This window comes from Cyanistes caeruleus, chromosome 23 (genome assembly GCF_971803275.1).
Source record: "Cyanistes caeruleus chromosome 23, bCyaCae1.hap1.1, whole genome shotgun sequence".
NCBI classification, from domain to species: Eukaryota; Metazoa; Chordata; class Aves; order Passeriformes; family Paridae; genus Cyanistes; species Cyanistes caeruleus.
The window spans coordinates 5393758-5420144 of NC_141723.1; the positions used below are offsets into that span (position 1 = coordinate 5393758).

At 45.2% G+C, this 26387-nt stretch overlaps 1 protein-coding gene across 1 annotated transcript in view; it reads left to right on the forward strand.

Moving 5' to 3' along the window:
* The first annotated feature begins 1206 nt into the window (after positions 1 to 1206).
* The window catches only part of SIK2 (salt inducible kinase 2), a 31089-nt gene continuing 5908 nt past the window's right edge, over positions 1207 to 26387 (forward strand). The window contains exons 1-10 of the mRNA XM_086861047.1: positions 1207 to 1458; positions 7502 to 7618; positions 8409 to 8472; positions 11030 to 11191; positions 17424 to 17548; positions 19013 to 19136; positions 19366 to 19586; positions 20621 to 20773; positions 22821 to 22985; positions 25675 to 25903. Coding sequence (XP_086717173.1) covers positions 1309 to 1458; positions 7502 to 7618; positions 8409 to 8472; positions 11030 to 11191; positions 17424 to 17548; positions 19013 to 19136; positions 19366 to 19586; positions 20621 to 20773; positions 22821 to 22985; positions 25675 to 25903 — 1510 coding nt within the window. The 5' untranslated portion in view covers positions 1207 to 1308. The remainder of the gene's footprint in view (positions 1459 to 7501; positions 7619 to 8408; positions 8473 to 11029; positions 11192 to 17423; positions 17549 to 19012; positions 19137 to 19365; positions 19587 to 20620; positions 20774 to 22820; positions 22986 to 25674; positions 25904 to 26387) is intronic.

The window sequence follows — 26387 nt, forward strand, 5'->3', positions numbered from 1 at the left end:
AAATTTTTTCACACATTCTCAGCTCTGATGACCCCCAGATCATTTCAGGTCAGAGGGCCCAGCAGAGCTTCCAAAGCTGCTTTTCCAAATGTGCAGGAAATAGAACAACGATTCACTGAGAAAGGACCTGCAAAAATCACCCTGTCCATCTGCCTGGCCACTTCGGGACATCACAGAAGTTATTTAAGGGTGTTATTCAAATGCCTGGGGCTGGACAGACACCTGGGGCTGGACAGACACCTGGGGCTGGACAGACACCTGGGGCTGGACAGACACCGGGGGCTTCCTCTCCTCTCCATCCAAAAATGAGCTGGGCACGTTTAGTTTAGAGAAGCCTGAGATGTCACCAAGGCACGTAAACATCTCCAAGGTTCTGTTCACTGAGACAGGACGAAGAACAACAGCCATAAATGAATAAAACCGGACAAGTTAGTTCTGCCCCAGGGCGAGACAGAACTTCTTCCCTTGGAGGGTGACAGCGCTGCCCGGGGCTTGCAGACACCCCAGAGCTCCTGTGCCACCTGCCCCGGGTGACATCCCTCTGCGAGGGGACACTCCGGTGCCTTCCCAGCCGCACCGTGGGGAGCCGTGTCCCCCGGGGCTGCTGGCGCTGTCCCCGCAGGGTCCCGGTGTCCCCCCAGGGCTGGGGGCACTGTTCCCGCAGGGTCCCGGTGTCCCCCCGGGGCTGCTGGCACTGTCCCCCAGGGTTGCTGGCGCTGTCCCCGCGGGGTGCCGGTGTCCCCCCAGGGCTGGGGGCACTGTCCCCGCGGGGTCCCGGTGTCCCCCCGGGGCTGGGGGCACTGTCCCCGCAGGGTCCCGGTGTCCCCCCGGGGCTGCTGGCACTGTCCCCCAGGGTTGCTGGCGCTGTCCCCCCGGGGTCCCGGTGTCCCCCCGGGGCTGGGGGCACTGTCCCCCAGGGCTGCTGGCGCTGTCCCCGCGGGGTCCCGGTGTCCCCCGGGGCTGCTGGCGCTGTCCCCGCGGGGTCCCGGTGTCCCCCCGAGGCTGCTGGCACTGTCCCCCAGGGTTGCTGGCGCTGTCCCCGCGGGGTCCCGGTGTCCCCCCGGGGCTGCTGGCGCTGTCCCCGCGGGGTCCCGGTGTCCCCCGGGGCTGCTGGCGCTGTCCCCGCGGGGTCCCGGTGTCCCCGCACCGGCGTTGCGCGGGGCGGGCCGTGCCCCGTTGCCATGGCGAGGCCCCGCCCGCGGTGACGCGCGCGGTGACGCCGGTCGGTGGCGGAGGGGGCGGCGCGGCCCCGGGGGCGCCGCGCGGAGCCGAGACCCGGAGCCGCCGCCGCCGCCCCCCGAGCCCAGCATGGTGATGGCCGAGCCCCGGCGGCCCCCGGCGCTGCTGCCCCGCGGGCTCGGGCCCGTCCGCGTCGGCTTCTACGACATCGAGGGCACGCTGGGCAAGGGGAACTTCGCCGTGGTGAAGCTGGCGCGGCACCGCATCACCCGCAGCGAGGTGGGCACGGCGCGGGGGGCGCGCCCGGGGGGCGGCGGGGCCGCGGGGGCCGCGCGGGGCCGGGGCTCCCGGGCGCGCTCCGAGCCGCTTTTGTCCCTTCCGGCACCTCCCGCGGGGACACGGCGGGGCTGCGGACCGAGGGCTCGGAGCGGCGGCAGCCCCGGCCGCTGGCCTGGGGGCTTCTCCCGCTCCATCCTGCTGGGAAGGGCAGGAGAACGCCTCCGAGGCCGCGGGGGGGGATGGCCGAGGATGTCACCCGCGGGGTGTCACCGCCAGGATGGCACCCCAAAGATGCCACCTCCAGGATGGCACCCCCGGGATGGTGGCATCGCTGCCGGGGTGGCACCCCCGGGATGGTGGCATCGCTGCCGGGGTGGCACCCCAAGGATGCTCCGGTGCTGCTCGAGCAGCACTTTCTGCTCCCAGGGAAGGGTCAGACCTTGTGCTGTGCCTGCCGTCATGCTCTGGATATTTAAGGGTTCCTGACCTGGGCAATGCTGGGTTATCTGTTTCAGCAGAGGAACTTGTGTGTGTGTGTGTGTGTGTGCTGAATTCTCCAGCACAGCATCCTGCAAGTTCACCAAATCCAACCATTTTTAGCCTCTTTGTTTAACCGCCCCCGTGTATTACCCGGTGATTATTGTTAATACCTGGTGCTTTACCTAAAACAGAAATGATTGTCAGTCTGCCTAGTCGTGTTCACTTTAAAGAAAAAAAAAGAAAGAAGAAAAAAAAACCAACAAAAAGGAGGTATCTGATGAGAGTAATGGCTCTGAAGGATCAGCTTCCTCTTCTGTGTTGTTTTAGGTAGTTTTAGTTGCTACACCTAGAGGTGAGCTTTTTGTAAGCCTCTCTTCTGGTCGCTTTCATTGTTGACTGAAGAAGAGGTTCCTGCTCTGTACCTGCCAGGAGTCATTAAAATACTGCCCGAAGTGCAGACTGCACAGGCCCGCAGTTATTCACCGCCGTGGGCTTGTGTGGGAAAATCATTCCTTACAGGAACGGGAAAATGCCCTGAAATCTGCAGCTCGGTTAGGGAGAGCAAACCCTGGTGCTGACAGGGCTCTGGCCACGCCGTGTGATTGATGAGCTTTGCATCCCAGAGACTGAAAGAAAGTTCTCCTCTTGCCTTATTTCTCAAGTTCATAATAAACTGGATTCTTTTTGAGCTCTTCCTTGCTCTTGCTGAAGAGCCAAGCAGTGCCAATGTTCCCTTTCCAAGTTTGGTGCCATGTGCCAGAATTGCAAATGCTCCACTTGAAGATACTCGGTTGTCATTCGCTCTTCAGCCCTCATTCCTTTGGCAGGCTTTGTGATGGAGATGAAAACTTTAATCTTCGTTTTTATTGTCGTTTTAGTAAGCGTGTTTGTTCAGCATTGTTCGAAATAACAAAGGTTACAGAAAACACAGAGCTTAAAAGCTCCCCGATTCCTGGATGATTCTTTCATCTGTGTCCTGAGGAATTGCTGAATTCTGTTAGGCTTGATATTTTTATTATTATTTTTTTTTTTTTTTAGCCAGCTTTTCTGTCCAGCCTTCAGCCTTTTTATTTTCTGTGGGATTTTTACAGCAGATTTGCCTGTGCTGGAGGTTTTTTGTCAAGGTCTTCGATTTTTTGAGTCAGCTCTGACTTCTGCAGTGGGAGATGCAAGAGTGTTTTTCTGGAAATGAATTGCTGAGTTGATTGCTGGAAGTACTTACACAATCTTTAAGGAAGGGGAACCCTGTTAAGATCACTTCTGGTGATGTCAGAGGAAATTAATTCCAGCCAAATACTCTTTGGAATAGGCACTTCCAGTTTGGAGCAGCTCACCTGATTGTTGGATCCCTGAACACACCAAGTGGAAATCCTGCTTGTTAATGTCTCCACACTGAAGGGTTTTCATATTTCAAGTTTGTTCTAAACCGTTGCTTAAGTTCCAGTGGAAGAATATTCAGATTTTAGGTCCTGGAACAGCTGTGCTGGTGCACCCTCAGGTCTGTGCTACAGGAGGATGCTGTGATGCTGCTGGGACCTGCTAAAAAAAACTATTTTAAAAGGAATCCTTGTCAAAGTTTCTCCTGAATCTCCTGATCTGAACCCTTTATGTTCAGAACCTGTTTGTTGTTGGGCTTTTCTAGCACTGGCATTTGGAAATTGTGTTTTATATAATTTTGACCTTTAAAAATACTTGATTTTTTTTTTTTTAACACAACTCTGCCTAGCCAATAACCATCAAATTAAAAAAAAAAAGAAGATGGGCTCTTATTACCCGGAATTCAGCACTTATGGATTGTGTACTGTCCATCCTTTTTCTGGAAAGAGAGCAAGGATAAGAAGATAAAATTGTTGCCATTAATTGTGTGCATGCAAACAAAGTCAGAACTTGAATTAATGCAGCCCTGAAATTCTAACCAACCAAACAGAAGTGTGAAAGTTGGGAAAAACGGGGGAATTAATGAAGATATGGAGGGCTAGAGGTGCTGCCTGACCCCTTTTTGCTGCCAGTCCACCCAGGGGAGGCTGAAGCCAACTTTACTTGGCTTGTTTGGGTGTTTGGTGCCATTTGAGTGAAAGCCACGTGGCTTTTTCCTGCCACACTCCTTTCTTTATCCAAATCCTGTGATCCCAGGGCAGCTCCTGCTAATGAGGCGTGGAAATGAGCAGAGATTTTCCTGGGGAGGAGGAGAGGAGAGAACAGAAATAATTGGAAGCGTCAAGCTGGAGAAGATGGAGATTTGCTTCCTGTGGAATAGGATGGGGATGTAATAAGGAAAAGGTTTGGAGTCGGTGGGAAATAAAGAAAAGGTTTGGGATAGGTGAAGGTGCTGCTTGGAAAAAGCAGGGAATTTAGGAATCCACCCCTAAAATCCTTAATTAAAGCCCTCTAAGGATTAATCCCCTGCTGAGGAACTCTGCTGGCTGCTCCCCAGGTGAAAATAAAACCTGGATGTCCCTGTGGATCCCAGATGTGCTTTCACCTGGCTGCTGTTACAGGGAATTTGTATTTTTCTCTGGAAAAAAATGATGGAAAATAACCCTCCAGCCCCTGATTTGATCTGTGGCACCAGTTCAGGTGTGCTCAGGTATTTGCAAAGTGAGTAACTCCAGCAGAGACAGCAGCTCCCTGTGCTACACAACAAAATACCGAGTTTTTCCAGACTGCAGGAAGCTCTATTTGTTAATTTTAATGCACTTTATCTATTTTAAGAATGCACTGGATGAACAAATCTGAATTTCTGTAACCTGCAGGGACAAAGCTCTGTTTGAATGTGAACTTGTAGCGGGAGGTTGTGTTGTGGTTTTGGTTTTGGTGTTTGCTTTTTGCCTTTGCTTTTCCTTTGGAGAATTAAATGAATAAAAGAAAAACAATGAAAAAGGACAGTTGGAGTAGCTGAGGAGCAGAACTTTCATCTTTTCTCGACAAGCTTTTCATCCTCACTCCTTGGCAGCTGCAATTCCCAAATGTCAGGGGAGGATTGAGCAAACTCCCGTTCCCTGGGCCTTGAGTGGAAGAGGGAAGGAAACTTGTGCAGTTCCTTGTGTTTTTAAATGAGAAGAAACCACGAAAGCTGCAAAAATATCTTGGAATGTAACTCCTTAAGCAGCAAAAACTGGTGACAGGGCGAGATCAGGGAAGGCAGAGGATTCCCTTTTGGTTTTCCTTGTCAGATGAAGGATGTGCTGACATTATATATTGAAATTTGGGATTTTTTTTCTCCTTGTTGTTGTTTGCTTCGAGCTGTTGCCAGTAGTTGCTGGCAGGCTGCATGTTTAGGAACAAAACACACTTTTCAGATAGGAAACTGCTCCGTGGCTTGAAGGAGCTTCTCCACCTCTAAGAATTACATCCCTTTTCCTGTCATCGAGACACAGCTGAGCTCATGGACAAAAAGGAGCTGCTGAATTCCCCATTCCTCCTCACATCCTTGCGAAGACTTTGCTGGATTTTAAGCATTTTCAAGTGGTTCTTCTCTAAAATCTTCCCTGGTCCTGGCAAGATGAAGATGCAGAATGAACTGAGGTATTTAATCTGCATTTGAGTGGAGGAGCAGAGGTGGCAGCTGCTGCTGTGCTGCCTCTCCTATAGTTTATACATTTTATGGACACATTTCATGCACACTTGAAGTTGTGCAAGGCTTGCAAAGAGCAAGGGACTTTTCCCTTCAAGTAGGTTTTTATTTTCTGCTCTCAACAGCAACTTTTTAATAGCCCCAAAAACTCCACGTCGTAAGACAAAAGCATGGTTTGATGTAAAGCAGTGAGGTTTGTGAGCTAAAAAATCTATTTAAACTGGAAAAGCAGCTCGTTCTCCATTAGTTTGCAGCTCAAGATATTCTTGATTAGTGGTGGAGCTGTGCTCAGAACTGTCCCTGTGGTTACAGCATAAATGGTGCAGCTCATCAGCGATTATTTGCATCTTTTATTATCAAGTTTTATACTTGAAATAAAGTGTGAGTTCCATAGAAGGAACAGGAATAAAACGAGGAGGTAACAAATAGGAGAAGAGGCAGGTGATCCACGTTGGATTTTCATTGTTTAGAGCAGTCCCTTCATCATTTAAAACACAGAAACTTCCAAAAAATGACCTGGAATTTTTCAGGTTTTGCCACCTTGAGCATCACTGTTCCCTTCTGCTTCTCAGCTCTGTGTTTTGAAGAAAAAAGGCTGTGGAATAACTCAGGGTTATTGCTGGAAATTCTGAACCTCTTTTGATTGTTTTTAATGGCTGTATATATCAGAATTACTATAATTTTGTATTGTTTATATTGATAAAACTGTTTTGCTCAAAATTTTGGACGTTTAAAAAAAAAGTCCCAAACTTGTCTTTTGGGAAAATAAAAATACCCCAAAAAAACAACTTCTTGTTTGTTTTGGATAACTCAGCTCTGTGAAAGCACATCCTGCACCTTCAAAACAACCCCAAATTTGCACAAATTTTACCGTTTATTCACCCACAACAGAATCTCAATTTCCTGGGAGTTGGGGAAAGACAAGGGACTTTTAAAGAAGGGAAAATCAGAATGAACCGAAGTCAATAAATAGTTAATTTTGAATTCAGGTGGGCCCATAATCAGTGTTGGAGCAGATAATGAGGTTCACCTCCCGTGGATTTCTGTCTCCTGTGCAGCAGCTCTCCCATGTTCAATAGTTTGTGAAATTCTGTTATAATTGGAAGCATTTGTGGGGCTTACATTGTTTGCTCCTTTTTCAGCATTACTAAAGTGGCATTCAGGGTGAATAAACACCATTTATACATTCAGAGCTCTTTAGCATTTTTACCCTTTGCATGTTCAGGGGCTGTATTTTCACTTTCTTCTTGGTTTCAATTTTAAACCTCTTCTGTTGGAGCTTTTTAGTCCCCCCAGCGTCTGTAGTTACCTTCCCTCTGCATTTTATTGGCTGAAAACAAGGTCAGCAGGGCCAGGGTGCGTTTTGTGAACTAATTGAGATGTGTTTCCAAGGTTTGACTGATAAATTTATCTGCAGAGTTTTTTTTCTCTGAAGGGATGAGCTGCAGATACCCTTTTATAACAGCACATGAATTAATTAAACACGTCACAGCTGCAGCTACACGGATCCTCTTGTGTTTGCGTTATTTGTGTGGAGCCAACAGTTTTTCTCTTAAAATATCATTTTGTGGGACTCAGATTTGTCACCTTGACTCCAGAAATGGGCACCATTGAGGAAGAATCTTCTTTTTAGGAAGATTTTGGTCACTGCAAATTGCTGATTTAAGAGCACTGGCCTCCCTCACTTGTTCAGCGTCTTCCATTCCATGGAAAACCTGTTTTTTCTCATGGAAAACCTGTTTTTTCTCATGGAAAGCCTGTTTTTTCTCACATGTTGGTGTGGGTGAGAGCCGTGCAGCCCCTTAGAGGGACCCCTGAAACTTTGAATGCTGCCCTGCTGTATTTTTCAGCCTGGAATTTGTATTTCAGAACTCCCCTGAAAGCCTCCAGTTACCTGGGGCTGCGTTGTTCCCTTTCTAATGAGGGTGAACTCACGAGGAACACGTTGGGGGGAGGTTTTTAAACCTCATTTTTGCTGTTGGTCTGCAGGTGGCAATAAAAATCATTGACAAATCTCAGCTGGATGCTGTGAATCTGGAGAAGATCTACAGGGAGGTGCAGATAATGAAGATGCTCGACCACCCACACATCATAAAACTCTACCAGGTAGGCTTAGAGGGGCTTTCCTCCCTTTTCCCCCTCTTTTTTATCCCTCTCTTAGTTCTGTTAAATAAAGATGAAGATCCCAGTTAAGACCAGTTCAGCTTTAGATTAATTTTTATGCAAAAGAAACTGGCACTTGGTCTTTAAAATATTGATGTGCCAGGTGGAGATGGAGCTTGAGGAGTTAAATTTGCAGCTGCCTTGATAATATCTCCCCCGAGTTCCTTTCTGAATGAATGACACCACACAAAAGTGGCAGAGGATGTTTAAATGAAGTCTGAAGATCAGCAAGATCACCTGAAGAGAGAGTGATGGTTGTGTAGTGCTCACTCCTTCAGTGACTGGGTAAAAAATGCATTTGATAAATGAGTTTATTTTTCAGATAGCCTCCAAATTGTCTCCCCGGTTTTGCTTTGATTTGTGAGCGGGCTCTTGGGACTTTCAGGCCTTTATTTAATAAATAAAATGCAAAATCGAATTCACAAAGGTCGTGCCCACGGACAGGTTCAGCTCATGCCGAATTGTTCCTCTGAGGTTATTGAAATAAACCCAAAACACGTTGAATTTGTTGTCCTGAATTCTAAAATGACTTTTTGAAGTGGAGGATTGCTCACTCTCAGTGAAACCTTTGATTATTTTGTTTGCACACTTTGGAAGATTGTGACAACTCCACATGCAAGGCAGAACTTCCACAGCTTTAGGAGGGAACCAGATAAATAAGGATCCTTTTGGGTGTTTGTTGGCTTTTTTTGCTCTTCCCCCAAGGCCTCATGTGTGATTTGTGCATCCACAGGTGATGGAGACCAAAAGCATGCTGTACCTCGTGACAGAATTTGCCAAAAACGGGGAGATTTTCGGTAAGGAGGCGAATATTTCCACATTCAACTTTTTAATGCACTTCTGGTCTCTGTGTAAACAAGGATCTTTAGGGGCTGTTATTAGAGATTTATTATTTCTGTGCACTTGCAGGGTTAAAAATCCTTTTAGTTTGAAATTGGATTTCCTCTGTTTCACTTGGTTTCCACTGCCTCTTGTCCTTTTGCTGGGGGGAGCCCAGCTTTGTCTTGGGACAAAAATCCTGCTCCTTTGGCTGTGCATGTAAAATCACTTCTGCCTTCTATTCTCTCCTAATAACATGAAAAAAAACCCCCAAAACCTGCTGTAAGATGGTGCCACCAGGCTGAGATAAATACAAAAAAATTTATCAGGCAGAGGTGGCTTGATAAATTTTAGTGCCCCCATCCCAGTCCCTGTTTGCACTCTGGTTAATGGCCAAGCCCTGGTGCTCCAGGAGGGAGAGGGGTGATCCCAGAATAAATGACCTGTTCTGAGCACACTGAAGGGTTTGGAATCTTTAAATAAGTCCTGACAGAGCCAGAGCCATAAAAGCAAACGACAGCTTGGCTTCATTAACTTGTTTGCTGCATTGCTAACAAATGATGGATTAACAGCTCAGAGAGCTGGCTGGTGCTCAGGGGTAATTTAGTTTGTGCCTTTGATATCTGACTTCACCTTGATATCATATGATTTGTCAGTCACTCTGTGCCTGAATGATATTTAGCTTGCAAATATTATGATCTCCCCTTACTGCCAGGCTTTTGTTTGTTCTCGTGCTTTGCCAAGTGAAACCAGCTGAGAGTGTGTGAGGTGGGGTGGGAGCAGCTCCCAGAGATCGGCTTTGACCACAGAGAAAACTTTAAATGAAAATATTGCCGAAGTTACAAAGCCCCTAAATGATATCTGAATCAGAAAGCCCCTAAAACACAGGCTAAGAAAGCCTCCTCAATGGTATTTGAATTAAAAATGTCTTAAAACACAGGTTAACAAAGCCCTCTAAATGATATTTTAATCAAAAACCCCCCTAAAACACAAAGCCAACAAAGCCCCCATAATATTTGAATTAAAAATCCCCTAAAAGCCAGGCTAACAAAGCCAGGTTTGGAGTTGTGTTGGGCAAGATGCTGCTGCTGCTGGGATCACTGCTGTTACACAACTGGGTGAGAAGATAAGATTAATCACTGGCTAGAAAATCTATATGTATTTGCTGCTCCTTGGCCATTAACTGCATTCTTTGTGGGATGTCAGAGGCAGTCCTGAGCCCATCCCAGCAGCTGATTCCCTGATTTTGTGCTCTTGGAGAAAAGCTCTGGAATTGGCTGTGGAAGCTGCTCCTGTCAAGGCTCACGCAGCTGCTTGCTCCCCTTGTTATTGTTCCTGAGGATAAATGGAAGTTTTTGGTTTCAGGGCTGACATTGGGTTTTACAGTGTAATCAAATATGGAAACAAAATGTTCTCTCTGCCTGTGACGCAGTGGAGGGAGAGGTCAGGATGGGCACCTTTGGGGTTCTTGTTTTATTTCCAGAAATTAAAAGAAAAAATACTTTCAGCCACCACACAGCCACTGCTGAGGCTTCAGAGGGAGAAGTGGGATGGGAATTCCTCTAAGTGAAGCTTAGAGGAATTAAAGCTTGAAGCATCCAGGATGGTGAAGCACATTATTCCAAGTATTCCCCATGAATTGTGTTGTGAAAATATTGGCCAGGTAGCTGTAGAAGAAGGAGCAGAGAAGTTTCCTCTTTTTTTCCAATTTTTTGGAGGGTTGAATGGGAGAACAACAAGCTGGAAATTGCTTTGAGTTCCCTTGTGCTAATTACTTGGGAGAAATTAAATTTCAGTGTTGTTGCTTGCTGCCCAGTCCATTTAAACCTGAATTGTTTCATTTATGCTGATTGGAGTTCCCAGGCTGTGAAATATTGGTCAGGTAAAGGAAGGAGCAGAGAAAAATTTTCTCATTTCTTTCCATTTTTTCGAAGAGTTGAGTGGGAGAACAATGAGCTGAAGGCTACTTTGAGTTCCTTTGTGGTAATTATTGGGAAGAAATCATTGAGTTTCAAATTTGTTGCCTGAGTCCATTTAAACCTGATTTGCTTGATTTCTGCTGCTTTTATTTCCAAGATCACAGTGAGTTCTGTTATGAAAATATTGTGCAAATATTGACCAGGTAGCTATAAAAGAAGCACCAGAGAAAAGTTTCCTTATTTTTTTTCCCATTTTCTCGATGTGTTGGCTGGGAGAACAAGCTGGAAGCTGATTTGGGTTCCTTTATGCTAATTATTGGTGAGAAATCACTGAGTTTCAGGATTGTTACTTGCTGTCCAACCTGATTTAAAGCTTTTGGTAGAGTTCTGATTTAATTTCTGTTATGAAATGACCAGGTAGCTATAAAAAACCCAGAGAAAAATCTCCTTATTTTTTGACTTTGACTTCTTTTTTACTCCATCTTTTCAGAGGGTTGGCTGGGAGATTAAGCAGCTGGAAACCTTTTTTGGGGGGGGAAAAAAATCATGAAATGTCAGTGCTGTCCAAAATGATCTAAAGGAGATTTTCTTGATTTGTGGTGATTTTGTTTCCCAGATTACCTGGCCAGCCACGGGCGCCTGAGCGAGCCCGAGGCTCGGCGCAAGTTCTGGCAGATCCTGTCGGCAGTGGAATATTGCCACGGCAGGAAAATCGTGCACAGGGACCTCAAAGCTGAGAATCTCCTGCTGGACAACAACATGAACATCAAAATAGCAGGTACTCCATGCAGAAAAAACTTATTTTTATGTGGTTTTTTTTTTTTTGTTTTTAATAAAACCCCTCTCTGGAAATCCGCTCACACCGCCCGAGATTCCTTTGTGAGATTCTTTCTTTTCCAAGTTTTTTTCATGGTGGGTGTCAAAGTCCATCCAAATTTCCAATATTAACTTCCAGAAGAAGAAAGAAATTGGAGTTATTGACATTTTTTTTGTGGGTGTCTTTAAAGCTGCCAGATGTTCAGGTTAAAACAGAGTTAATCAAATAACTCCTTTCAACATTAAAAAAAATCCCCTCAAAATGGAAGCTTATTGATTTTTTTTTTTTCCTTTTTGCATGCATGATTTCACTTTAATTATAAATTTAGACACAGCAGATGTTGCTAGCAATAGAAATCATTTTCATTACAATTCCACGGATCCTTCCATGCTGACTTTAGCCCAGAGAGGCTGGAAATGGGTAAAATAAAGAATATCTTGATTTGGGAGACCTCAGTCTTCAATAACAGGGGAGCAGGAGGGGGAGTGAAGGAAGGAGAGGGAATTTCCCTTTCTCAGGCTGAGAAAAGTGAAATGATAAAACATTTCTGATCATTCCTGGATTATTTTACCTTTTCTTTTCCCTCCTGGCATTTCTGGGGTGGTGATGGGGTTTTGTTCCCCAGGTGGGGGGTGCTGCCATTTGGGGGGTGTTTCTCCTTTTCTCATTTCTGATTTTATACTTGAATTCACCTCCAGCAGCTCCTGGCACTCAGAGCACCTGGAGAATCATGGCTGAGAGATAATTTATTCACCAGGCCAGTTGATACTGAAAAAATCCTAAATACAGTCTGGGGGCTGCCAGTCACCCCCTTGCTCTGAGGAGTTGAGCTGAAAGAAGGGAATTTCTTGCTGTTGTTCATCTGTGCTTTCTCTCCTGCCTTCACTGCCACATTTTTGCCCCCTGGTCCCTCTCCACATCTGTGTGCAGCTCTGCAGCTCAGCCTGGCAGAGTTTTTCAGAGCTCCTCGGGGGTCTCAGCTCCTGCATCCAGAGGTTTTCCTGCCCTGGGTGCAAATCCCCTGAGAGCAGCTCACAATCCCCTCCCTCCAGAGCATCTCAGGAGAGCCATGAGCTGCTCTGTCACCGGGAGTTTCAGCGCTGGAGCTCTCCAGGGACTCCAGTAAAAGCTCTGAAAATGGGAGTGAGGAGATTCCATCAGCTGCTGCTGCCTCTGCCCTGCCTCAGCTGCTCTCCTGCTCCACTTCTCCAGTGCAGAAAGTTAATTACAGGTGGGCTAGGTGCAAATGAACCCATTAAATGGTTCTCCAGTGGATCTCAGGTTTTATCAGGCTGGTAAGAGCTTCACCAACCTGGCTGATGAAGGAGCTGGAGGAAAGTTCAGGCTGCTGGAAACTTTGTAGTGATTTGTGCCGAGTCAGTTGTTGGGTTTTTTTTCACTGTAAAGGAGACAGATTATGAACTCCACAGAGTTTATCTGGGATTTTTGGAGTTATCTGGTGCTGTGCAGATCCCTGGGAACAGCCTCTTCCAGTTGTTCATCTTCTTCATGGCTCATTTATCAGGCTGGGGAAGGACAGAGGCAGCCAGGATCCCAGCTCTGATAACTGGGATTTTCCTCTGATTTCAGTAGGAATTGAAAAGAACAGCACAAGAACTGATGAATTATTTTGATAAAGCTCTTCTTAACTTCCAGTGGGCCTCTTGGTTCATACTGCTGCTTCCAAGGCTTTTATTGAAGCTTTTTACTCTTCAAGAGTACAACAGTTTTTAGTCAAATACTGAAACATGCACAAAGTTACCTCTGAGATTTCCATCTTTGATGCTTGAGGCTGGACTGAAATCCAACAGTTTTGTGTTAATATTGCTCTAAAAGGACGGGGACAGGCAGAATTCAAAGGATTTTTCCTCTCTCACTGACCCGACAACAAACAGAGGATGAGTAAAGAACTCAAAGTGAGAGCTTTGATAGATTTATTTTCTAGAAGATATGAGGTGGTTGGGAGCAAAGCCCTCAAACTTCAGTGTAAGTAGGAAAACTGAAGGTGTTAATGAGATAAAATGTCATTGAGAAGGGGGAAGGTGAGGAATTCCATGCTGGGTTTAACGTGGAATTTGTGCTTAGCACTAGCAAGGCAAACCTCCCTGGTTCTTCCCAAAGTCAAGCAGCTGGATTGGCCACGTCTCCTTTGGATTTGCTGCTTTTTCAGGGCATCTTTTGAGCTCATTTCAGCTCCCTGTGCTCTCCCTGAGAGCGTTCCGAGAGTTCTTTGCTGTGCAGCCAGAAATCCGCGCAGTGAAACCCAAACCCAGCTTGGAATCCAAACCCAGCTCCTCTTTTTGTGTCCTCCAGCCCCAGATTCGGGTGCCTGCAGCATCCTGACGTCTGCAGCAGCCCAGGTAGGCAGAGACTGTTATTTTGAAGGAGGCTGGAGCTGCTGCTGGACAGGGAAATGTGCATTGACGTCAGGAGAGGCTGCTCAGCACTCAGCCCCTGAAGTGGGTCAGGTTTGTTGCTGCCACGCTCGTACCTTGCCTTTATCAGCACCTCTGTGCCCATTATCTCCCAGGCTCACATTTCTCCTCCAACAAAAGCTCCCTGTGGCTCTCTGCAAGCCGGGCAGATTGAGTTCTGCTCGTAATTTTAGGAGAATGGATTAATTATAGCTGCGGAGCTCCTTCTTGGAGGGTGCTGGGGGTAGAAATGAGAGGCTCTGCCGTCCTGCTGGATGCTCAGCAGAAGTTGCAGCAGCTCTGGCAGGGAGCTGCCGTTTCTCAGATTGCAAATGGGGCTGAAATCTCAGTCTGTTTCCATTTTTAACGGGAAAACAGATTCCATTGCCGTGATGTGCGCTCAAAAAAATTATACCTTCGAAATTCAAGATTATTCTAAAGGGGGTAATGGGATTGAGAAACCAAATACCACAACTGTGGAGAGCCAATATTTGCAGATTGCACAAACACAGAGTTTATTCAACTGAGCACAATGCTGCAAATGATGGCCTCTTTTTTTGGGTTTTTTTTTTTTTGTGTTTTGTTTTTTTTAACGTGCAGATTCAGGGAAATGTTAAGAAGATCACTCCATTATATAATCCCAGTCCTTTGGTAATGAGCCCAATTTCGGTCCTTTTAGAACACTCTGGCTGGCATGTGTTTGTTTTGGGTTTTTTTAGAGGGCTGGCACATATTTCCCTCGAACATCAGTGATGTTTCCTCTGGAATGAGACATTTTTGGGTTAAAAATGACCACTTTGGGTCCAGAACGGCTGTGGCAGATCAGCAGTGGTAAAAGAGGAGCAAGGTGCAAGGGGGGAGAAGGAGAGACTCACGATTGCTTTGTGCTTAACAGAATCCTGGCCACTCCAAAAAAGTGGGGCAACTCAACTGACAGCGCAGTAATTAAAAATTGAGGAAGCCCCATGGACCAAACACTCAGGATCCTGACTAAATCCTCATTTTTTTTTTCCTTTGAAAGGGTTTTCATGGATGCTCTCCATGCTGGAGTGCTTACAAATTGTTTCCCAGCCATTTGTGTGGGAAGAATAATGGGAACAGAAAGGGGTGACCACAAGAAGTTGTGTACCCTAACAAATAGTGCTGATCTCCCCCAGCCAGGGAATTATTTTGTCCGACAACAGAACAGAATTGGATTTTTTAAAGCTAAGAGCCAGTTGCTGACACACAGAGCACTGGTTTTAATGGGTATATTACATGAAAAAGCCCAGTGCCAGTCAGGTGTCTGGCAGTGCTTTGTGCAGGAATTCAGAAGTGAAGGATTCTGGTGTTCCATCCGTCATAAAGAGGGAAGAAATTGAAGTTTTAGAGGTGCAGGCCTAAGGCAGAACAGGGGAAATGATTTTCCAGGTGTAGCAGACAAGAAATTCCCACTCGCTGTGGCTCAGCCTCCTTGGCTGCTCCTTCTGGTAGCAATTCACAGCCTCTCATTCATGAATTTGCCTAATAAAGCTCAATCGTCTGTGCTGTCACAAGACCATCAGAGCCAGCCAAGAGCTGCTCTTCCACCCAGTTAAGCACTGCAAGTTCTGCAGTTCTCTTGCTCAGAGAGGCCAGGAGCAGCTCCAGGATGTCCTTGCTCCCAAAGTCCTTTTGGTGCCCAGAAATAAAACTCTGAAATTGATCATCTAAAGATAATAATAGCATAAACCTGAGGCTTCTCTTATATTGGCTCTGTTCTTTTTTGCTGCTCAGGTTTCTTCATGTTTCTTTTTGGTGATTTCTTCAAAGAGGTAACTTTAAATCCCAGTCTGGGCAGGCAAATAATTTCACCTTTTTTTAGGATTTGAAAGCCTTGTGCTCCCAAGCAGGTCACACTTTCTTTATTAGCTGTGCTTACAAATAAATGTTCCTGTACTTGTGAATCTGATACAAAGATTTATGAGGGTGGCACCCGAGTGAGAGCTGCAGTTCAGAGATAAAAACCTGATGTTTATCTGCAGCACTGTGAGGATGTTGAAAACCTGACAAATCCGAGATAAGTGAGGGGAGAAATCAGATTTAACGACACCTACACGGAGTGGCAGAATGCTTCTGTGGAGAGGAGAAACAGCTCCGTGTCTCCCAAAGCATTGTCACGGTTGCCAAGCCAATTCTGTGTGAAGAAAAGTCTTCTCAAAGAGAATAATGATTAAAAAAAAATTCACAACAGCAGTCTGTCTGTGATGGGGGAAAAGGGAAAAGGTGACACAGCGATGGGGGGATTTGGGGGAGATTCTGTGGTTATTCCAGAACTGCAGGAGGGTGAGAGGAGGGGCAGCAGGGATGTTCCATCCTGTTCCATCCCGTGGTTCCTGGAGAGGTTTGGAATCTGAGCCGGCCTTGGCCGCTGGCAGCCCTGGGCTCGGTGACGTCCCTGGGCCCCGGTGGCGTCACCGTCCCTGCCCGTCAGGGCTCGGCTGGGACCTGACCTTCACAGCAGCCCTGGCAGCCAGCCCAGCTGGGAGCAGCCAGGGATCAACCCTTTGATGGTGCCCAGGTCCCAAAAGTTCACCCTGCAGGGTATCGGGTGTGCTGACCCTGATCCCGCCGGGACATCTGGGCCTCCGCACGTACCGGGGATTGTGGGGAGGGTGAGATGTTCATTCTCGCCTCCAAAATCCTCTGCGCTCCTGGTGTTCCCAAAACTGCTTCATTCTGAGTGATCTTGCAGGTAGAATTCCTTTAAAGGGCTGCTGGAGCTCCTGCTGGGAAAGCAGCCCCCGTTCCTTCCCCACAGAGCTCGGTGTCAGCAGGCAGCTGCAGCTCTGCTCTGCTGCTCCAAACCAGCTCCAGGCTGACTTTTTTCTGAGGCTTTGTTAAATCTCTCTCTCTGTTTGTCTGACTCTGAGGGCTCTCTCGTGGTTTTCTGGCTCCTCTGAGCAGCACAGGCAACACAAACGGGGTGGACGGGGTGGTTCAGCAGAGCCTGTGGTAACCACAGCGTTTATCAGCTCTGCTATCTGCTGGTCAGCATTCCCGACATCCCTGGGAACATCCAGGGCTGGATCAACAGCCTGAGCCCTGTTTGTCACCTCTGTCACTGCATCCCTGGGGACATCCAGGGCTGGATCACCCTGAGCCCTGTTTGTCACCTCTGTCACAGCAGCACCAGGAGCTGCCCAGCTCGAGGGGACAAGCGCCAGCCTCTGTCTCCAAGCCCGTTGCTTTTGCTTCTCACCCCTGAATTATAAAAGTTCTGATTAATATCAGACCACAGCTGGCCCTGTTGCCATAAAAAGCAATATTTTGAAGAATTTTTTTGTTTGTGGGCTGGTAATTGCAAGGACTGCAGACAGTCCCAGTAGCAGTGTCCTTCCCAGCAGAAATCCCCCTGGTTTCCCGTGCCTGTTGCTCTTGGCACAGCTCCTTCCTCCCAGCTCCAAAGCTTGTCAAAATTTGTGTATTCAAGGCTAGAAAGCACCTAAGGAAAAGCCAGGAAATCTCAGATTATCTCTTGGCAAGTCAATAACCTCGTTTGTCTGCTGCTTTGTTGAATTTTAATGGTGGCTGTTTACAAGTTTACTCAAAACTCCTCCAGGTTGTGAAGGTTTTGAGGTGTTTTTAACAATTCCACATTATGAAAACAGTAACAGAGGACACCCAGCATCCCAATATTTTTAGTGGGGGTGCCCACAAAAGGATTTGGGATGGAATCACAGTGTGGCCATGCATATAATTATTCATTGTGGTGCGGTGGAAGCTTGGGGTGACTTTTCCCTTTATTTTTTTCCCCACAGATTTTGGCTTTGGGAATTTCTATAAGAGCGGGGAGCCTCTGACAACGTGGTGTGGGAGCCCCCCTTATGCAGCCCCAGAAGTCTTTGAAGGCCAGCAGTACGAGGGACCCCAGCTGGACATTTGGGTACCTTTATCCTTTATTTTAACTTCATTCCAGTCAACTTCTGGGAAGCTGGAACCAATATTTGGTTTTTCTTAAGGTGCAGATCTGGAATATTTGATTTTTCCGAAGCTGCGGGTCTGGAATCTTTGGTTTTCTTTTAAGCTGCAGCCAAGTTGTTCCAGGTTTATTTCTTGAGTGCCATAAAAACCTTTCCCACTGTGTGGAATTTGGGTTCCCTGTCCAAACGTGCACAGCAGGTGGATCTCAGAGGGGAACAAACCCCTCCCAAGGCTCCTTGGCTGGATGAGCAAAATTTGCTTTTTTTCCTGTTCCTTTTGGTGTTTTCTTTGGGGTTTGATTTTAATGTTCTGATTTTATTTGCATTTTTTGATTCACATCTTAAGGATGATTTGTCAGCCTCAGGTTTGCATGCATCACCCCAGGGTGACTTTTTGGCCAGGGCAGCTCATGAAAAGCCACCTTTGGGCTGCTCAGTTAATTTAAATGAACTCAAATCACCTTCACAAATAAAATCTTCGCTAAGTTTTTAACCAGATAAACTAAAAATGTGCTTTTACAGACATTTATCTGGCTGTGTGCTGGTTCTGTGTACATAAGCACCTAATAAATACTGGTTTTAGAAAGGCTCCAGCCTTCCTGGACCTTTGGGAGTTGGTAAACACAGAGCAGACGTCAGCCAGGTGACGCTCTGAGCGTCAGAAGGGAATCCCTGAACTTTGGTAAATATTCCTTAAATATAAAAGATCCTAAATCATTAACAGGATCTGACTGCCCACAGAGAAGGCATTGGAATTTAAAATAAAATCATCTTAACTTCTGAATTAAGGAGTCTGTGAAGGTGCCCAGCTTGCAGCAATGCCCAGTTCAATTTTTGGCAGGTTTTTTTTTAAAAAAAATCTGTATTTAATTTTAAAATCTCTGTGTTTTTACAAAGTTTTGAGGTCTACACCTGCTTTTTCCCCCTTGGGAGAGCCAGTGCTGTGCCAGGCTGGTGTTCTGCCCTCATGGAGTGTCGCACTGTTATTTTTTTTGGCAAGAACATTCCCACTGGCAGTGCCAATTCACTGCATCCTCCCAGGAATGAGCAATTGGAGCAGAGCTCCTGCCCATGATTTCCCTTTTTCCTCACATTAAATAATCCCCTAAACTGACTGTTCATAGAAACTCCTCCCCACAGGCTTTTGCAGGCTTCAAATGGAAAATATTACAGTTTTTCACTTGGAGTGGCTGCTGTTTGGGGGTTGCTTTTCTATGGGCAACGCTGAGATTAATAAAAATATCCTGAATTCTCAGCTGAAGCTGGGGTTCATTCTCAGGTACCCCATGTGCAGCTCCCTCATTTTCACTTGAATTCCCTTTTTCTGCAGGAAATAATGATTTCTGTGGCAGGGCTTGGCTTGCAGCCTCAGAGACACTGCTGGGAGCTTGGAACTGAGCTGAAAATTCCCTTTTTTTTCCCGACAGAGCATGGGGGTGGTGCTCTACGTGCTGGTGTGTGGAGCACTGCCCTTTGATGGACCCACCCTGCCCATCCTCAGGCAGAGAGTGCTGGAGGGAAGGTTCAGGATCCCTTATTTCATGTCAGAAGGTAACAGTGGCGTGGTTTTACTCATTTGGTGCGGTTTGAATAAATTCTGGGATAACCAGGAGGCGGGCAGGGGGAATGGCGCTGTTTGCCATGAAGAATTTGGGCATTTCTCTACTTTAATGTGATTTTTTAGTCTTGTTTTGAGAGATATTGAGCAGCAGTGATGCAGCTCTGGGCTGGTAGGTCACTGAGCAAGTTTCTAATTCATATTTTTATCCCCTGCCAACAGAGTGTGAGCACCTGATCAGGAGGATGTTGGTCCTGGACCCTTCCAAACGTTTGAGCATCGCTCAGATCAAGGAGCACAAGTGGATGCTGGTGGAAGTTCCTGCCCAGAGGCCAATCCTTTACCCACCAGGAGAGGAGAATGAGCCCTCCCTGGGGGAGTACAACGAGCAGGTGCTGAGGCTGATGCACAGCCTGGGCATAGACCAGCAGAAAACGGTGGAGGTAAAACTCAGATGGGGGTAAAATACATTTATATGGGGGTAAAACACATTTAAATGGAGGTAAAATATATTTAAATGGGGGTAAAACACATTTAAATAAAGGTAAAATACATTTAAATGGAGGTAAAATACATTTAAATGGAGGTAAAATACATTTAAATGGGGGTAAAATATATTTATATGGGGGTAAAACACATTTAAATGGGGGTAAACCACACTCAGATGAGGGTAAATCATATCAATAAATATGGGGGTATAATATAATATAATATAATATATTATACAATTATATATTATTAATATATTTTATTATATAATTATACAATTATACAGTATATATAATGATAGCATAAAATACAATAATTTAATATAATAATACAATGCCTTACATATTATATATAATTATATATAAATTATATATAATATATAATAATATATTGATATAATTTTATATTGATATAATTTTAACAGATTTATATATTTTATATATTTATATAATTTCTATATTTTTATATATATTTATATAATCATATAAATAAATGGGGGTAAAAGACTCCTGAGAGAGGTTGGATAAATCATTAACTTGGCAGCTGGAGAGACAAGGGGGAATTAGAAAATAAATTCCTTTTGAGCTTTCAAGAGGGTGGCAAATGAGAATCAAAGTCAACCTTGAGCTTTTAGCAGAGAATCAAGGAGGAGCTGAAGGCAGAGAGCTGTGCCTGCCCTGTCCAGGATATAATGCCAGGATTCCCCGTGGGGTTAACGTGGTCATTCCCTCTGGGACGGGAGCTCGGGGCCCTGTGAGGGTTCAGAATGGGATTTCTGGGTGTCCCATCCATCTGGGAGCTCAGCACCACCTGGGATTGATGTTTTTCTGTCCCTGCCACTCTGCTTTGAGCCCTTCTCAGCTCAGAACAGCGCTTGCCCTCCCCTCCACCTCCCAACCACCCCAAAACCCCCTGTTTTTCCTGGCAGAGCACAAAGCCCAGCACCCATCTGGCTGCTCCCACATTTGCTGTGCTTCTCTTCTTGCAGTCCCTGCAGAACAAGAGCTACAACCACTTTGCTGCCATCTATTACCTGCTGGTGGAGAGGCTGAAGTCTCACCGGAGCAGTTTCCCCGTGGAGCAGCGCGTGGACGCGCGGCAGCGCCGGCCCAGCACCATCGCCGAGCAGACCGTGGCCAAGGTCAGCTCCCTCCTGCAATCCCTCCTCAGCCTCATCCCCTTCCAGAATTCCTCCCCTCCACCTGCAGCCCCTGGCTGGTTGGTGTGGGTTCATCCTGGAGCCTGAAATGCAAATAATGGGTTTGGCTTTTGCGAGGATCTTGTTTGTCACTTCACATCTCCTGTTGAAGGGGAAGCCCTGTGCTGCTGCTCCTAACTGGAAGAATTTGGGTTTGGCTTTAGTGGGAATCTCCCTTTTTAACCTCAGCTCCCATTGGCAGCCCTGTGCTTTTTTCCTAACTGGAAGACTCTCATTTTTGAGAGTCTGAAGCTTTTTGTTGGTGAAAAATTTAAATAAACACCAGGTCTGGAGCCTGGGCAGCACTGGGAGTGTCTTTAGTGGGATCAACCAAGGAGCTGCTGAGTTTATGGAGGCTAAAATCTTCCAGACACTCTAAAGGGACCTGTGGAAAATAAAATGGCTTTATCCCCTGCCATTCCCTGTGAAATGGCAAAGAACAGGAAAGAAGTGCCCCAAAAAACCCATTCATGATCAATTTACCAGGTCAAGGTGGCAATTCCTGGCAGTATTTGGAGTAGCTGATAAAAATGTCATTATCTTGAGCCACTTCATGGCTGAAGTCTCAGAGCTTTGCTCCTAACTGATGTCATTTCTTTCAAGATTTACACCCCTTTTCCCATGGCCCAGTTTCCTGCAGAACCTCTGTGTGCACAGAGCCAGTGGAGTGATTAATTGATCTCAGTCCTAAGGATGTCAGGTTTATTTTATCAAGAGCAGTTCTGGGTGCTCTCTCCATCCTCTCCATGGCATGGCTGGACACTTAAAATCCTCTAATTACCTTGATTGATCCAGCACTGAGGCTGCTCAGCTTTTCCCTGCTCATTTTCTCCACAAGAAAATTTCTCCACAGTTTATCCTGTCTTATTCCAGTGATTCTGAGATTTTGATTATTATTTTTTTTTTATACACTTTCTCTTGTTTCATTAATACACCCAACCATTGTGCAGCTCGTTTGATTTCTATTAATGCACTGCTGGAAGCATGAGAGGCTTGGCCTGAGATGACTCAGATTTCTCCTGGTCTCAAGTAAATATTCCCTCAAATTCCATCCTCCTGGGTGCTGTGTGCTGCTCTCTGCCCAAATTCCACCTCCACTTCCAAGAGAAATCACAACCAAACTGCTCTGCTCTTTTTTTTTCCCCCCCTTGCTTCAGGCACCAAGAGGCTCTTTGGGATGTTTGGATTCTGCTGAGGTGAAACTCAGCTTCAATTATAAAAAGCACAGGTCCAGGAACAGCATGGCAAAGATTAAACTCAGGTTTAAGCTTGGTTCTAGTAGCAGGAAGTCGCAGGATTGCAGAGAAAATTATCAATTTGAAGATATAATTAAAGCAGGTGGAGCCAGATGAATGAGGAGGAATAAAACACCTCTGGGAGGGGATTCCTTGTACTGAATTCCTGCATTTTAGAGCCACATTCCCACTTTTTTCTTCAGTTACAACCTCACAGTTGTCCCAAGGATAATTTGTTTTCACACGTGGTGGCACCACAGCTGCTGGCTGAGGCTGATCGTTTCCTTTTGACCAGTGGTGTGGAAATAAAGGAAATAAAGGTTCCAGGAAATAAAGGTTCAAAACCAGGGAGACATATCCCTGTTTTCCTGGATTTTTAGGAGATTTCCTGTGAAACTCATTGAAACCATTCCTGAGCCCCCTGGTAGCAGTCAGGGGGTTTGTAGTGAATATAAAAAGGGATTTTAGAGCACCAGAAAGGCCCAAACTCTGTCTGTGCTGCTGGGAATAAGTCAGCTTCAATAAGTCCTGAGCTTAACGACATTTGGGCTTGGCCTGGGTGTTTTGAGGGTGGTAATGTTGGTTTTTTACCCCGAGTTTAAAGGCTAAGAATATTCTTCATCCTAAACCAAGAAATAAATCTTGCACTTCTGCTTTGGCCCTGGGCTGCACATTGTTTAATCCCTGGCTTTGGACATTGCTCCCTACCTGAAACTGTTCCACTTTTGAGTTTTTGAATTCTGGTATTTTTTTAGGCACAAGCTGTGGTCCCCTCAGTGAACCTGCATTCCCAAAATCCAAGGCTGCTGCAGTCTCCAGGGCTCCCCTCAGCCTCAGGAGCAGAAACCTTTTCCTTCCCTCCCTCCAGCTGCCAGGGAGAGGCAGCTTTTATGGAGGAGGAGAGGGTTGAGACACCAAAGGTACAGCTTGATTTATTATCATATCAATGTATTGATTTATTTATTATTTATCTTTTTTCCCAGAAATCATTCCAGCTAAAAATCGTTCTTGTCTCTTAAAAGCACAGCAATGCTTCCTGAAATTGAAGTATTTATAGAATTAATATTTAAATATATAAAATATACTTATATTTATAAAAGAAATAAAATTATATTGATTTTTATATATTATATTTTATATATTATATTAATATAATAATTATAACTAGATTCATATTTATAAAAATATATAGTATATAGTTATATATATTATATAAGTATATTATACATATACTTAGTGTTTATATACTTATTTATAGTATTATAGTGTATATTAATATAATAGTTATGTATTATATTATATATTAATAAAATATTATTATATTATATTATATTATATTATATTATATTATATTATATTATATTATATTATATTATATTATATTATATTATATTATATTATATTATATTATATTATGTCATGTCATATCATATCATGTCATATCATATCATATTATATATTAATTACATTAATTATATTAATTATATTATATTACATTCTATTACATTACATTCTATTATGATATTACATTCTATTAATTATGTTATTTCTCATCAAGAGTTGTAGGTGTTCCACATTCCCTTTCCCTGTGACTCTCCACAGCTTTTATTTTCAGCAATCCTCTGCCTCTTTTTCTTTGCTTACATTCCAATCTCACCACACTGCTCTTGGGAAGGGATAAAAAAAACACCCAAAGAATTGGGTTTCTTTCCCTTGTTCTTCTAAAATGTATTTTTAAGAGCTGTGAAGGCTCCTCCTCCTCACACAGAGGGGTCGTGGATGCAGCTGAAGTGTCCAAATGAGCTCCAGCCTGATCTGGAGTCAGCAATTAGAAGGGGAAATAGCTTAAAATAATTACATTTATGAAGTATGTGACTCCCATAAAACTTGTGTTGTTTTCTCTCATGTTGCACCACGTTATAACTCGAATTTCAGCGTATTTCTCCTGCCTGCTGCCAGCTGGGATTTGATGTCCTGCCTGCCAGTTTGAAGGGTTTATTGCTCCCTGGTTTGTTCCCAACACCGAGAGTGTGGCCCTGGTTCTCAGCACTGGCTCCTTGTGTGGTCTCTGGCAGCTGGAAAGCACAAACCAGTTCAAAGGCACTTCAAAATTAACATTTTGAGCTTTATTTTGCATCCCCCTTTTGCTTTAGAGCTGCTCTTTGGTCAGGGTAGGTCAACAGCTGGTGACAGCAGCGAGGTGTCGAGGCTGAGCTCGCTTGGGAATATCCTTAACTTCTGTAGGACAAGAGCACTAAAGGATTTTCCAGGCTCTGATCCCTGGAAAAACTGCAGGGAGCCAATGTGGGATCAGTTCTGCTCTTCCTTTCTGCCAGATCAGTGCCAGGCTTTTGAGTGGAAAACTCCCAGATGGGAAGGAAGGTGTGCAAGAAATTAAATTCAGAGGTAAAATCCACTCAGTCGAAACAGAGGCAGCAGAGCCAGGGTTTTCCTGTGCAGGAATCCTCATTTTCCTGCTGTTTAAACTATTTATAGCTGTTTCTTGATATTTTCCTACCATATAGTTCTGCCTCGAGACCATTTGTTAAGGGTTGCCGTCCGTGCAGTGAAACCTCTTTTCCAAACACTCCTCCTTTTCAAAACAGCAAAGAACTTGGAGGAGAATTCAGGAATGGCTCAAAAAAAATGGCTTTACATAAAATCAGCTGCAGCAGCTCCAGGTTTTGTGGTAAAGGATTGTGTTTTTTCCATCCCTGTTTTACCCAGTGTGATCCTGTTTGTGCAGCAGGACAGAGCCTCCAAAAGCTGCAGGACACGGGAATATTTATAAATTAAAAATAAGAGAAATAATAGAAATGTTGATAATAAAAGTTGATGTAAAAATGAAAATATATAAATAATATTTTTGCCTAAACACAAATAATTTCATACAGCAAAGAATTAGTATAATTCTTTAGAGTTAGAAAAAAGTCCAAGCAAACTGGCTTGGAGAATAAAACCAGAATTAAAATCCTAGGAGCAGTTTAGGTTGGGGAGGTGCCTCTAAAGGATCCAGAGCTGTGGGAGGCTGCTCAGGGCTTTATCAGGCTGGGTAAAATCCAAGGAGGGAGATTCCACAGCTTCTCCAGGCAGCCTGTGTTTGCAGGGGAACAACATTAATCAAGTGGACTCGTGCTGGAAAAAGGTGCATTTATGGAGTTATTCCTGAGCACAGCCCTGCAAGGATGAAATACAAGGCTGGGTTTTTTCTTCCCTGGTGTTTATCTGAGTGTGATAAATGAGCACAGTAGGTATAGGAAAGGGGGGAACAGCAGTATTGCACATTCCATAAATATTTTATAGTTGTGACTAAGCTGGCAAAGTTTTTAATAACTCAGACCCTCCCCCCATAAAAGAAAAAACAAAAAGAAAAACAAACAAAAAAAAATAAACCCGGCCCTGGAGAGCACAGAACTGTGGGAATGAGAATATTTAATTTTAGGGAATTGAGTGTTAAGGGGATGTAAACAGGAAATTAAGAATTGTCCATGACAAGCCTTACTTAACTCAGCAGAGTTAAAATGACTGCCTTCAGGCCAGGGATTTCCTGCTTTTTGGGGGCGATTCCTTGGGCACCAACCAAAGCTGTTCCCTGTCGCTGTGGCCCAGGTGAACGGCTGCCTGCTGGACCCCGTGCCTCCCGTGGGGATGAGGAAAGGATGCCAATCCCTGCCCTCCAGCATGATGGAAACCTCGATTGACGAAGGAATAGAGGCAGAAGGGGAGACAGAGGAGGACCCAGCGCAGGCTTTCGCCGCCCTGCGGGCAGCTCGGGGCGGGAAGCGGCGGCACACCCTGGCTGAGGTCACCAACCAGCTGGTGATGGTGCCAGGCTCAGGTACACAGCTCAGCTCAAAGCTCGTTCTCTCCCTCAGTCTGACCAGCTGGTGATGGAAAACGTGAGGTTTTGTGAGTGATGAGTGCCAGACAGTTTGTATTTGCTAGAAAGGACAAAGGGAACAAGCCATAAAATACCCCAATACCACAAAATGCCCCAAAATCTGCTGTTGAGAACAGTATAAAATCAGAGCAGCAAATTTAGAGGTGATTAAACCCATGTACAACCCCAACAAGACTGGGAAATCTGGCAAAACTGGCTGCTTTTTCAACTGAATGTCCCCAAATCATTCATCCCCCAAAGAGGATCTGGCAGAGAATGGTGGGGAAATAAAACCCCCTGGAATCCCAACACCAGTGAGGTGACCAAGGCTGTACAAGTCTGTACAAAACTGGATTGTTCTGCCACAAGATTATCTGTGGGCAAAAAAAAAAAAAAACTAAACACTTTCCAGACAGGCCAGTGAACATCTGCAGAGTGTCTG